The sequence below is a fragment of the Lepidothrix coronata genome, unplaced genomic scaffold (genome assembly GCF_001604755.1).
Source record: "Lepidothrix coronata isolate B3197 unplaced genomic scaffold, Lepidothrix_coronata-1.0 Scaffold255, whole genome shotgun sequence".
Lineage (NCBI taxonomy): Eukaryota > Metazoa > Chordata > Aves > Passeriformes > Pipridae > Lepidothrix > Lepidothrix coronata.
Window position 1 is genome coordinate 942,083 of NW_016690435.1, and position 13,302 is coordinate 955,384.

The 13,302-nt window shown below is 54.4% G+C and overlaps 2 protein-coding genes across 6 annotated transcripts in view; one reads left to right on the forward strand and one right to left on the reverse strand.

The window, feature by feature from the left end:
• Positions 1-10,195, reverse strand: part of KLC4 (kinesin light chain 4) — a 25,538-nt gene extending 15,343 nt beyond the window's left edge. For 3 of the 5 annotated variants that reach the window (XM_017835365.1, XM_017835361.1, XM_017835366.1), the window contains exon 1: positions 10,066-10,170. The gene's annotated coding sequence lies outside the window, so the exon portion shown is untranslated. Of the gene's footprint in view, positions 1-8,369; positions 8,480-10,065 lie in introns of those variants that run through there. The other 2 variants (XM_017835363.1, XM_017835362.1) reach the window with 2 other exon arrangements.
• Positions 10,196-10,293: 98 nt separating this feature from the next.
• On the forward strand, positions 10,294-11,907 carry MRPL2 (mitochondrial ribosomal protein L2). Its single transcript, XM_017835339.1, has 6 exons — positions 10,294-10,541; positions 10,627-10,768; positions 10,857-10,972; positions 11,062-11,172; positions 11,493-11,566; positions 11,654-11,907. The coding sequence occupies exons 1-6, from the start codon at positions 10,298-10,300 to the stop codon at positions 11,864-11,866; spliced, it is 900 nt and encodes a 299-aa protein (XP_017690828.1). The 5' UTR covers positions 10,294-10,297; the 3' UTR covers positions 11,867-11,907.
• The last annotated feature ends 1,395 nt before the right edge of the window (positions 11,908-13,302 follow it).

The window sequence follows — 13,302 nt, forward strand, 5'->3', positions numbered from 1 at the left end:
ACAAAAAGGCTAGAATCGCTGCTGACCTCCAATACTCCCACACACCCAGCAGGAGGAAAGTTAATTTAGCTTCCATTTAAGAGCAGAGATTTGTGGTTACAATCCGTACATCTCCTGCCCACAGACCACTGATGCAGAGAGGCTGTCAGAGCTCAACACCTCTTCTGACTGCAGAAGAAAGGGAACAGAAAGTGGAAGGATGCCAGCTCAAAGCTTTCTGCTTCCTCATGGAAAATCTCCTGGAAGAACTCCTCATAGACAGGGGGACAGCAGTGGCATTACTGTGCCAAAATATTGCCTGACCAGAAGAGCACATCCTGACGATCATGGCCCTGGCACAGAACGGCCATTGTGGTAATAAGGGACACAACACTGCCAGCAGGACTGACTCACACAGCGTGGGGAAGCTTACATACACCGACTGCTACAGTCACACCAGCATAACCCTTGTGTGGGCGTCAGCTTGAAACACTAAGAGCTTTTCCATCTTCATGCGCCCTGCTGCCAGCCCAAGGACTCCTCAGGATGGCATAAGGACTCTGTACTCCTTCCCTAAATATACAATGGGAGAATACCAAGCTACTGCCTTGGCACAGGGACACCAACCACTACAACCCACAAGGTTAGTGTGGCTGCAAGATCCCTTCATAGAAAGTCCAGGAGCTAGGGAAACACAACAAGCGAAAGAGTGCGAGGCACAAGAGACAGGCAAGACCCCTTATAGCTGGTTAACAGTACCCTGGCTGCTCCATGAGTCAGTCATCTAACCCAGTCCCAGCCTCCCCCTCCAGCTGGGCCACCCCAGCAGCCTCCTCGCATTACTCAGTAATAAAGCCACCACCCACCTCACTATGGGTCACTCCAAAACAAGCCTCCTGTGATGCCCTGCACAGGCAGCACCTGCCCACCAGCACCTCCTTGCCATCTGGAGCTGGCAGAGGGCTCTGCAACCTGAGTGCCCAGGGCCCTGCAACCTGAGTGCCCAGGGCCCTGCTGCCAAGAAGCTGGAAAACTGCCCAGGAGCTATGCAGGAGGTGGTAAGAGAATTGCTGCCAATGGATTTGCCCTTGCCCTTCTGTAGAAGACACCTCTGCATGGTTTGAGCTCTTTGTTGGGCAGCTGCCTTACGCCTAGTTTACTGAGAGAACAGAAATCCTGCCTCAGGTACAAGAACAGAGAGAGCAGAGCTCCTGGCATGACTCCTTTTCTCCTCACCTGTGCAGTCTGCCCAGGAAGGCTCAGGGCTATCCCACAGTCCAGCTACCAGGGAGCTACTAGGGAATCGACCCTGAGCAATTGAGGGGCCCAGTTTCTTCCTCATTGCAGCACTGAAAGTAAAGATGACGACCAACACTGGGACAGTTGTTTCAAGTAGCACATCTCATTATATCCACTAATTTCCTCCTCTTTATCCTCACTCTTGAGTTATTTTATAGGCCTGAACTCTCCTCTCAACTCTTCTTTGGTTTCTGTTTCAGTGATACAAATCAATCCCTCAGAAAGGGGAGAAAACCCTCAACACACAGTGGAGACCTTACTGAACCTCAGCAGGGCAGAAGCACTTCATATCTTTTGAAGACTGCATTCCTGTTCACACCTCTGAACAAAAACTGAGCTGTGCTCCCCCATCTACCCCAGTCACAATGCTGACATCACATTTACTTCATGATCCAGCATCAGCAGCAACCATGAGTCAGACTTCACCGTATCCTCCACTTTTGGGTATCTGCCATGCTTCATATGCAGTTAACCCTGTGCATTGGGCACTTTACACCAAAATGGTCTCATCTGGACCACAACTTACGGCAGTTTGCTTTAGAGAAGACTATATGATAAGGATAGCATGAAAAACCTCATTATGGTTAAGATGGAGGGCACAGACTACTGTTTTGAAAGGAAAAATAGGTCTGTTGAGAGTTGGCTGCCACTCTCTTCCAAACTGATCTTCCAGAAACCAGCAGTTAAGCAGACCAGTTGACAATTACCCTGGTTATTCTTTTTCCCACCTTTATAACACATCTGGAGTGTGATCAAGTGCTAAAGCAATAAAGGAAGCCTTTCCTAAGGCAGACTTCTGCAGGTGAGCACAACTCAGGAAGAAATGTGCAACAATTCCCAGCCTGAAAGAAAGAGGCTGGCAGCCCAAAGGACACTAGTGCTGCCTCATCTGGCCAAGCACTGTTGTCCTGCTCTGAAATAGGTCCAGACAGCTTCCCAGGAAGGCTCAGCAGGCACTTACCTGCTTTCACAGAACCCAAGGGTTCTACTAAAGAGTTAAATGGCTCCATCACTAGTTTCAACTCATAAGGAAACACAGCCCCAGACTTAGAAACAGGGAAGTAGGAGTTCAGCGGAGCATAGGCAATGCTTGGGACACAAGAATATACCCAGGAATGGCCTCCTACCCAACATACCACACAACTAGAACTCTGCTTTAAAGCTGACACAGCTAGGCAGTCCCTCTGGGTACCGGGTCAGCTGTGAAATGCTGAGTTTTCATGGCAGCACCACTTATGTCCATATCGAGATCTTGCTGCCATCTTTAAAAAGTACAATACATATGCATTGGGTAGAGGAACATGTTATAGGATAAAAAGCCACCAGAGCTTGCACCTTGCTAAGTAACAGTCAGACAAGACCCAAATCCATAGAAAATCAGCCTCAATAGCTCTACTGTACACAGAACCACTCCCTTACTGTGAAATTGCTGTGTGTTAAACCACCAGTGCCTCTACAATAGCAACATTCTTTCTTCAGCCCTTCCAGCAGAAAACATTCAAGCATTTCATAGTCCCTATGATCAACTTGTTTTTTGAAACTGTAAAAATTTCAGACTGAGAAGCAAAAATAGTTAAGACATCCTGATCCATAGCACATCAGACTCACCCTACCCCGCAACTGCATCCTCAGATCCTTCAAGACATACCAATACAGGCTCTTCTCTCACTGGCTGTGCAAACATCTGTACACAACCTTGGCCTCTCTCCCCTAGGATGACATCCTAGAAACACAGCTCTGCTCAATACCAACACGTTTCCAGTGTTCAATGGCTGACAGGGGATTGTTCAGACTGGACAGACCTACGAACAACACACAGCTGCTCAACAAGAAAACAAATGGGAGACTGCAGAGAAGTCACTCGAATGCTGCTACCTCTTGCACAGCAAAGAAAACCAACAAACACTGGTGGGAGCTGACTTATTATCCTTCTAAAGCAACAATTTTCCCCCACAGAGCCTTATTTCTAGTTCTCCCTAGTGCTGACAGGTCTACACTCAGTGCTCAGCCCTCCAAGGAGGAAACATGCTCTGTGGCATCAATGTCAAGGTCAGGTAGGCTGAGGCTGCTGTATACACGCTCTTCCTACTCCTTTGCATTCAGCATTCAGTGTCCTTTATCCAGGTACAAAACACTCAGAGGTTCCTGAAGAGAGGAGGGGAGACATCATCATTTGCCTTTTGCCGAGTGAGGTTAAACTGGAATAGGAAGAAAGAATGCTTCTCCAAATAGCTCCTTGAGAGATGGACTGCCCAGTTCCCAGCTTATTCTTCTGCATTCCTCATGGCTCTGCTGGTGTCACAGCCCAAGTCTCCATCTGCACGTTTCCACTCTAGTTGGCATGTCTTCCCTATTTACCATGAGCTGCTAGAATAGCCTGGCTTTCCGACAACACCCATCTCATCTCCCCTCTTCTGCTCCCACTTGCAGGAGTGCTGCTAGAAGACAGGGAAGGAACATGTGTGCACTGAGCTTTGTGGCAACTGCAGCAATCAGCCAGGAATCCACCAGCAAGCACATCCTGCCTGGCACAAACCTTCCTCCTATATTCCAGTGCATAACCGGGAAATCACTGAAACTGCTGATGCAATTTCAGCAGCTCACTTTTCTGCCTCTGAAAACTGCTCCCACATGCAAGAGCTTTAAGATGAAAGAGCTGGAAGCTTCACTGCTTTTATCTTCAACCCACAACAGCTACAAGGACGTCAGATTAAATGGGTCCAAATGAATCTTGAAGCTCGGGTTATGATGCCTAATGCTAAAAGACTATGGAGAGTGGAAAAAAAAGCACCAGGGAATCAGGAGTCAAATACAACAGGACAGAGATTCAGGTCTATGCACACCTCAACAAATTCAGTTCACTGCCTCTCTGCATGTTCCTGGACCTAAGTGAAATGCAGGGTACCATCCCAACTTGAACAAGCAATAGTGTCAAGACAATAACTACAGCTTCCTTCAAATTGCAGAAGGTCTGCCAGCACTTTCTGTATAGAAGTGGGCACAGATTTTTAGCAGCAAATTCTTCTGCAGGAGAAGGTGATCTAAGGATAAGGGAAACAGCTGGATTGTGGAAAAAGCTTCCTGCGGAAGAGTAAGTCTGACCCATAGCAAGAATGAGTGACCATTTGGGACACAGATAGCAACAGTAGCATTTAGAAATAGGAACAGAGGGCTTAGTCTTACTTCACCATAATTATCCCAGTCTCATGCTATGAGACACGCTTATGCTACCTGGTAAAACAGCAAGGTTATACATTTGGGAAGAAAAACAACTTGACAAAAGCAGGGAGGGGTGGCGCGTAGGGTGTTTTGGTTTTTTCACTGTTGGACCTCTGCCAGCTCATTACTGCTGAACAACAAAGGGTCTCTGGAAAGACTGGTTGACCTCCAATGAAGCTAGAAGTGAGTTCGCAAATAAGACAGCTGAGTCTTCAACACTGCAACAAAACCATGACCTAATACTTTGGATGCTGAAAAATAAAATAAAAGCAGTAAAAAGCAATCAAAGTGCCAAAGTTGCAACCACCACAGAGGCCATGTCATAAGCACAAGCTTTCTCCTTATTTTGATACCATAGTGTCAGAAAGCAAACAGAGGCTGTAGGAGATTACAGTCAGCTGCACAGAGCCTCTGAGATTTCCGCTGCACAGCCAGGACACATTAACACTGCCAGGAAACTTGCACACTGTCACACCACTGCTAGAAGAACCACTGTGCTCAGGGTCACCCCCCTAGGCTACCTGTAACAGATCGATAGAAAAGGGATGACCAACTGGTGCTGCTGAGCTGTACATCCAACAGTCGGCATTTCCAGAGTTGCTCTAATACAGGTAAAATAAGAAATGCTGAGGTTCATGTGAGGCACAGAGCAGCAACAGTGCTCTGTGATGCTCGTTACCACTGCCAGAAATGCCTGTATGCTCCCCTAGAGCCACTAAGAACACGCAAAGAGAAGATCAGTGACAGGTCAGCACCCTGGAAGTTCATATCCAACAAATCTCTGAGCTGCAATCCCAAAGTCTTTCAGATATTACAAACTCCAATGTGCATGACATTCTCTGTCACCATTTGTTTCTGGCTCAGAAGTTTCTACCCTACTGCCAAAAAAGGGGGCACCTAGAGCTTCATCTGCCACCCAAAGTTCTTTCCCAACACATTTTCCAATAAATTCCTGAATTCCTTAGATAAACTCAATGCATTTGCCTTTGCTGAACACCTTTTCAGGACAAAGGAGCAAGGCACAGCACCAGAAACTGATCCAAGGCCTAGAGACAGGGAATGCAGTGCATGCCTCCTTTCAGCAGGGTCCCACAGGGATCCTTCTCCAAAGCAAGAGAAGCAATGCAATCTAACTCAAGTAACAGAGCAGGCAGTGGAGGCAACAAGCTCTCTCGCTCACATTCTCCTGTGTCCCAAAACCAGGACTCTCTTTGGCATCCAGGCACCCTCCGCACATAGTTTTGAAGCAAACCTCCAAGACCAGAAAGGCTTCACCCAAGCAGCTTCCACAATCCTTAGAGTGGTGTAACTCAGTACAAGTTGACTGTGCTATTGGAAACAGCATAGCCCTCCCTATCCCCTGGACAGGGATCAAGGCTAGGATTGCTTCTTTTAGCAGCAGCTGACACATGCCAGCACTAGCTGACTGTGAAGCTCTCAGGGTTTTTTTCTAGACACTGTAAGGCTTGTGTTGGGAATGTCTGTGCTAACCAGCAGGCTGCAAGAGGCCCAAAGGACTAGGACTAAGGACTAGATTTGCAGCTCAAGTAGAAGGGTTCTGCAAGGAGATAAGAGGCTCCCTTGATGCTCTTTCCCTTCAGCACCAAACACTCCTCTCTGTCCCAGAAGCTTCAGCTCCCTACCACCTACCACCTCTAACAGAAAACACACCTTCACATAACCCTCCTGAAACCAAGGGCAATGTGGTGATAAAGTGGCTTTAAAAGGACTTGGCCACAGTGAGTCAAGTTCAAACCACTACAGAAAGAACATGGGAGCTTCCCATCCTCCTCCCTCTTTCCAGCCTTTAGCTGGAAATGACAAGACAAAAGGTACTAGGGTTTGTTCTGATTGACCAGAGCAAGCAATTTTTGTGTTATCAAAGCATGATCCAATTCCAATATGCATACGTACTCTGAGGAAGACAGAGCAAGTGGTCTGGTTGGCTTTGTATCAGACCACTCATTTCTTTCAAGACCATGAAGGTCTTACTCCCTTCATTGATTACTACTAGAGAATACAGATACTGGAAGCAATAAGAGTTAGAAAACCCCAACAAAACAACCATCCATAGCAAAAACAAACAAATAAACAGCACCAACCTGTTAGCAGAAAACCATTAGCAGAAAACCGCTCTGCTCTGTATTACACTTCATACTGCTTACAACACCAGCTGGCTGGGGTAACGTGCACCTTCCAGCAGGCCATTGGAATGAGAAGCAGTCTTCACCACCCCCACCAGCAAGCTTGTGCTGGCACCTCCAGATCAGCTGATAAGACCTTGTTTTTAAATTCTTGCTTATGTCTGCAGCAGCTCACCAAATCCATTCTGCATCTGCTGCGCCGGGGACTACAGTAGAACACCATCAAAATGTGTTTCCAGGCTAGTGGAGACAAGAGCTAAGCAGTTGGAATAAAGCCAGGACAAGCATCTCTTCCTAGTTTCAGAATCTGATTGGGAGTCTCACTCTATAAAAAATAGAGTGAGAGCCATTACCTTGTCCTGACAGCATGAAGTGGTATTAAAGCAGGCAGAATAATTCCCAGGAGCCAGTGCCTCTGCAGGCATCTGTCTAATGTGAATGCTATGCACTGGATTTGCCTGAGGAGTACAGGAGAAGGCCAGGATGCAGATGGGACCAGCAAGAGCCCTGAAGCCACTGTGTGTGCCCTGAAGGGCTCTGGAATGCAGAACACTCCTCCCATGGTGTACCTGGGGCAGCCGCAAACACCAGTCGACTGTAGACTGCAAGATTGCACTATTATTTCCAGAAGCTAACAGGTTTTGTAAACCATAACAAGGCAGCCAAATTCACAGAGACAAACCTCTACCTGCATAACAAGCAAAGGATCCATTCTACCTCTGATTCCCCTGTCTAGCTGGAGCTCTTTGAGGAGCTATGTGGCTCTTTCCCAGCAAATTAAGCATTTATCCAGAAACTCTGCCAAGGTCAGAATCTGGCCATGTGTCCTTTGTGCCCCAAGAGCCATTTTGGAATTTGGGGTTAATATTGTTATTCCAACCTGGACATTCCTCCAAAACAGCAGATGAAAGAACACATGCTTCCTGCTCCTTCTGCCAATTAAAAGCAAAGCGCAGCCATGTTTATTTACCCTGTGTCTGAGCTGGCTAGATCTTTGACCTATGTGTGCTGAACACCACCCTTTCCCCACACTAAGAGGCAGGGGCGGGTGCTTTCCATATCTCCAAGGTGGCATGGCAGAGAGGAGAGCAAGGGCACTAGGGAGCATGGAACCGCAACAGAGTGCCAGATGTCCCTGTGCAAGACACAGGGAAGCCTGCGGTTTCTGGTAACGTGCTGCTGTCTCCCACCATTGTGCAGATTTCTCCCGCTGCCTGGCCAGAGCGTTCTACTGCAACACCATCCCCCAGCTCTTCTTCAGACACCACCTCCCAGACGCATCCTCTCCTTCCCAGAAGCTTACCAGCGATTGCCCCCCCTCCCCCAGCCCACCACTTTTGGTAGGGCGCACCTCCAATTCAGAACAGCTTAGGAAGCAGTTAATTGATGGAAGGAAGGTTTGGGAGGAAACAAGGCTCTCTGAGAGCCATCGCTGTATGACCTGCCTCCGTCATCGTTTCTCCGGCTTTGTCTGGCAGGAGTCACGCCCGCTGCGTATCCTTGGAACACGTAAGCCAGAGAAACCCCTCCAACCCTCAGAACCACCACAGAGAAATTCTGTGGCCACCTGGCTAAGTGCAAGCTTTGCGAGGAAAAAAAAAAGTTTTCATCAGCTCTGCCCGAAATTGCGCATTAAAGCGGTCCTTTGTTCCAGGGTGCCTGGGCACCCTGCCTGCCTCAGTCACCGGATGGGAATGTCCCCCGCCCCGTGCCGCAGAGGAGCGGTACCTGGCTGCCTGCAGCGGCTTGTCCAGCGCCGGCTCTCCCGGAGGAGGCGAAGGAGCGATGGCCGCGGCACTCCGCAGCTCCCTCTGCCGCGCTGCCCTCGGAGCGAGCAGCGGCGCAGGCACCCGACGCTCGGCAGCCAACCACACTGCGGCAGGGGGAGGGGAGGGATGCGGACAGGCTTCGGGAACAGGACGGTCGGACGCTCTCCTGGGAGCGCAGAAAGCGCCACGCGCGCCAAGCCCACGGCTCCCTCCTCAGGGATCGACGGGAGCACCAAGGAGCAGGGCCAAGCCCCCGAGATGCCGACAAACTCTGCTCAAGGAGATCTACCCAGCATCGAGCTCCTACTCAGATCGCCAAAGCCCTGTTCCATCCCACCCTCCATCCTGTGGCAAAAGGTTTTACATCCTGTTTGGCATCACCCTCGCCTGCGTCCCACTGCTGACCCCATCCCAGCCCCTAAAGCCGAGCTGGTGTAGCTGCAGAGAACCATCCAGTTGTGTGGTTGCTATCGCTGTGCCCACAGCGATGCCCAGATACAGGAGATGTGGGATGGCTGGAGCCCTACTGTGTACACACTGCACAGGGTGGACTAGGCCAGGTAGTGCTGAGAAGCACTTGTTCAGTCTCTAGATGCTTTACACGGAGAGGGGACAATGACACAGCCTCCAGCTTGGATAGTTGCTACAGTCACCCCATCCACAGTAACACACAACTGTCATGGTGCTCCCTACGATGTTTTGTGAGCCTCATGCTGTCCCCAGTTACCTACATCTGCCTGTCCCAGTGCTTCACTGGTGTTCCTGTCCCTTCCCACAGATTCCCCTGAGGGGGAAGGGCTTCAGGTATCCCAGGAGGCAGCCCAGCCATGTTGACACGCAGGTTCTCTCTTGCCTCATCTCGCAACATATATTTCTTCTCTAAAGCTGTTCTCCCTTCCCTAATTCTGAAGGGCAAACCTGGCTTGCTATGGGGTATACACAGCAACGGCACAGTTAAAAGTCACACAAGTTACATAGGAGGAATGCAAACATACATTACATACGTTATTTGTCTTACAGTGAAGGCCATTCCTGGCAGCGAAGGCACAGACTAATTATAGAGCGGTGAATCCCGCTGTCTGTGCCCGCAGCACCCTGGAAATAGCCATGGCTGGGACTTCGGGCTGACCCGCCGTTGTCACATACATAGTCTGCTTCTCCCTCGGGGGCTCCTGGCCCCCGCCAGCCGACCCGGCTCTGCCCGCGGCGGGGCCAGGACCACCGAGCCCGCGGACCCGGTGCTGCCCGAGCAGGGCGGGCGCCGGCGGGGCTCCCGAGCCAGCGGCTCTCCCGGTGTCGGCGGGGGCCGGTCCCGCGGTCTGCACCTCCCCGGCTCCAAAGTCCGCAAGGCCGGCGCCCTTCACGCCGCCGACTCGCGGCGTTACCGCGGCCCGCGGGACCCGGGCACGGCGGCCCTAGCCCGAGCCCTGCCCTCGCTCCTCCCGCTGTCCCGGCGAACAGGACGCGCTGCGGTCCCCAAACCCCGCCGGTCCCGGGCTCGCCACAGGGACCTCCCCAGCTCCCCGCGGGGATCCCGCCGCGCCCCGCAGCCGGTGGGGTGGGGGCGCCGCCCGGGAAGGCCTGCGCCGCCGAGCCCCACTCATCCTCCCCGCGCTCGGGGCCGCAACCGAGCCCCGTAAGCCCGCCCGCCCCACCTGCTCGGCGCGACACCTCGATGGCGGCCCCGGTCGCGGCCCCGATCGCTGCCCCGGTCCCGGCGGGGGCGGAGCGAGACGCACACCCAACACCACCCACCCTCTCAGCGGCGCAGCCCCTTTAAATCCAAGATGGCCGCCACCTCCGCCCGGCGGCGCGCGCGCCCCCTGCCGGCGGCTCCCCCCACCCATCAGGCGGCCCCGCCCCGCCCGGCGGCCCCTGCGCGCGGCCATGGCGGCGCTGGGGCTGTGTCGCGCGTTCGGGGCGCTCCTGCTCTCGGCGGCCCCGCGCCGCGCCCGGCCCCCCGTGCTGCCGCCTGGGCCTCCGCCCTGGCTGTCGGGGCCGGTGGCTGCCGCCTGCCGCGGGCTGGGTGGCTCGGCGCCGCGCTGCACCACCGACCCGCTGTGGAAGTGCCGGGTCAAGTACACCGTGCGGCCCATCGGCATGAAGAAGACGGGTGGCCGCGATCACACAGGTGGGCGGGCAGGCGGGAACGGGCGAGGCCCCGGGGCCGGCAGGGCGGTGCGGGTCCCACCTGCAGCCGCTCCCGTGTCCCGCAGGTCGCATCCGCGTGCGGGGGATCGGCGGAGGGCACAAGCGGCGGTACCGCATGATCGACTTCCAGCGGCTGCGCTACGAGGAGGGGACCCCGCCGGAGCCCTTCACCGAGAAGGTCATCAAGGTCCGATACGACCCTTGCAGGCGAGTGCGGGGTGCGGGCTCGGCCCGGGGCCTGGGCAGCCGTGCCAGCGGTGACCCCCTGCTCAGCCACCGCCGGCTCCCCGTGCAGGTCGGCTGACATCGCCCTAGTGGCTGGCGGCAACCGCAAGCGCTGGATCGTTGCCACGGAGAACATGCAGCCGGGGGACATCATCAAGAACTCCTCTCACATTGGCAGGATGGCAGGTGCATGCCAGGGCCAGGGGCAGCTGCACTGGCCTTGCCAAGGGCTCGTCAGTTGCTCCTTGCCCAACTTGTCAGCTTGTGTCTTCCAGTGTCTGCCAACGAAGGGGATGCGTACCCACTGGGGGCTCTGCCTGTCGGCACACTGATCTGCAACCTGGAGAGCCACCCTGGGAAGGGAGCACAGTACATCCGGGCAGCTGGTGAGGAGGCCTTGCACTGTTTGTAGTGGTTTGGTTCTGCACAGATGAAGAGGAGGGCAGGGGGGCACTGCTGTGGGTGGCCAGTGACAGGGAGTTGCTTTCCTCTGCTTTCCCTCTGTTAAGAGTGCAAAACAGCCCTCCAGAGAGGCAGGGACAGCTCTGTCCTGTTGATTTCTCAAGGCCCTGTCTTCAGCAAGAAGTGCTGCATGCAGTACAATGGCAGGGTCTTTGGAGAGTTTCCAGCATGGGGTTGTGCTTGCCACAGAGTGGGATACTTTGACCTGCTGCTCAAGGCAGCTACCTCCTCTTGCCTGCTGCAGGGACTTGTGGGGTGCTGCTGAGGAAAGTGAACGGGACAGCCATCGTGCAGCTGCCCTCCAAAAGGCATATGCAGGTAAAGGAGCTGTGCTGCCCCTGGCTCGACTGCCTTGGCATGCAGCTGTGTCCGCCGAGAGGGCTGCAGCTCTTCTCTGTCCTCTAGGTGCTGGAGACCTGCGTGGCTACAGTGGGCCGTGTGTCCAACGTGGATCACAACAAGCGGGTGATTGGGAAAGCGGGCCGGAACCGCTGGCTGGGCAAGCGCCCACACACAGGCCTGTGGCACCGCAAGGGTGGCTGGGCTGGGCGCAAGATCAAGCCTCTCCCGCCCATGAAGAGCTATGTCAACCTGCCACGGGTCAGAGCAGCGGAGTGATGCCAGCGGCCAATAAAGCATTCTTCATGCCAGTGCTGTCACATTACTGATGCCTTTTATGCACAAGGCCTTGGGGTCTGGTAGTGGGGTTGCCAGGAGAGATGAGCGTGCGGTTGTGGACTGCCTTGGCTTGAGTTTGAGGTGGGTGGGTGACTCAGTGGGGTCAATGGGCACACTCGTGCCAAACACAGCTGTAGGACAACTGGGCTCTTCTCCCACCCTCAGCTTGTGGAGCAGTGAAGGCGAACGGGCAGGAAGGTGGCTTCCAGCAAGAGTGACCTGCTGCACAGGTGGGAAGCACAGACCTCAATGCCTCCCAGCCCCGTTAACCCCTCACTGCTCCCCAGCCCCGCGCCGGTCGCTGCCTCCCCTTTCCCTCTCCACCTTCCCTGTCCTGCTGCCCTCCGAGTGCCGCACTGTGCCCCCGGTGCCTCACACAGCCCCCAGCGCTGCCCCGATCCTGCAGTGTCCCGCCTCCGCCCGGTCTGAGCTCCCGGTGCCGCCCGCCCCGCGCAGCCGCGGTCGTTGCGGGGCCCGCGCAGGCGCCCGCGGGCCGGAGCGGCGCGGGAGCGGTGCTGGAGGTAACAGGGCCGCCCCGGCCCGGCCCGGCCCCGCGACGGAGGGAGGGCGGCGGGTTGGGCACAGCACGGCCGGCGAGCGCCCCGAGCGGCGCTGTCCCGGGCCCTTTCGGGGAGGCCTCGGTAGCGGCCCCCGGCCAGCCGGGGAGGGGGTGCGACAGCCAGAACGGGCCAGGCCGGACGCTGCTCGGTGCTCGCCGAGCTCTCGTTTGGCCCGCGCCTGGAAGGAGCTTTGCTGCTGCCGCTGGCGTGGCCTGCCCGTGCGAGCGCTCTCCGCGGTGATGGTAGCGCCGTACCGCCTGCCTTTAGCGTGTGTGTCCCGGGCACAGGCCTGTCCCTGCACCGTGCTCCCAGACCCGACTGGGTGATGTGCAGCGGAGCCCTCCAATACAGACTTGTACAGGCCCCTGGGTCCAGCATGCATGTTCCAGCTGGCTCGGGGAGCTCCATCAGCACACAGCCAAGGTGTTGCAACTGAACTCCTGGGGAAAGCTGCCGTTCCTGGGCACTGCTGTCCGTGTTCCTGCCATGCCCATAGCCCATTTGGCAGTCCAAAAATTACTGTGTTCTGCCCTATTGTCTTGTTTCCACACATATGCAGTTTTCCAAAAAGAAAGCAAGCTACATCTCATACTTTACTAGACTTGCTGTATTAGGAACTTGTAACACTAACCATGAGTACAGCCAGTACAAAAGCACATTTTATTGGTTGCACTGCCACGTCATGAGCACTAGATTACAAATCTCTAGCCATAGCATGCCTCAACCACCTCTCCCCAGCTCCTACTTCCCCTCTGTCTCTGCAGGCACATCTGCTGCCATGGTGAATGAGAAGCACAATGGCAACCTGCTTGTGGA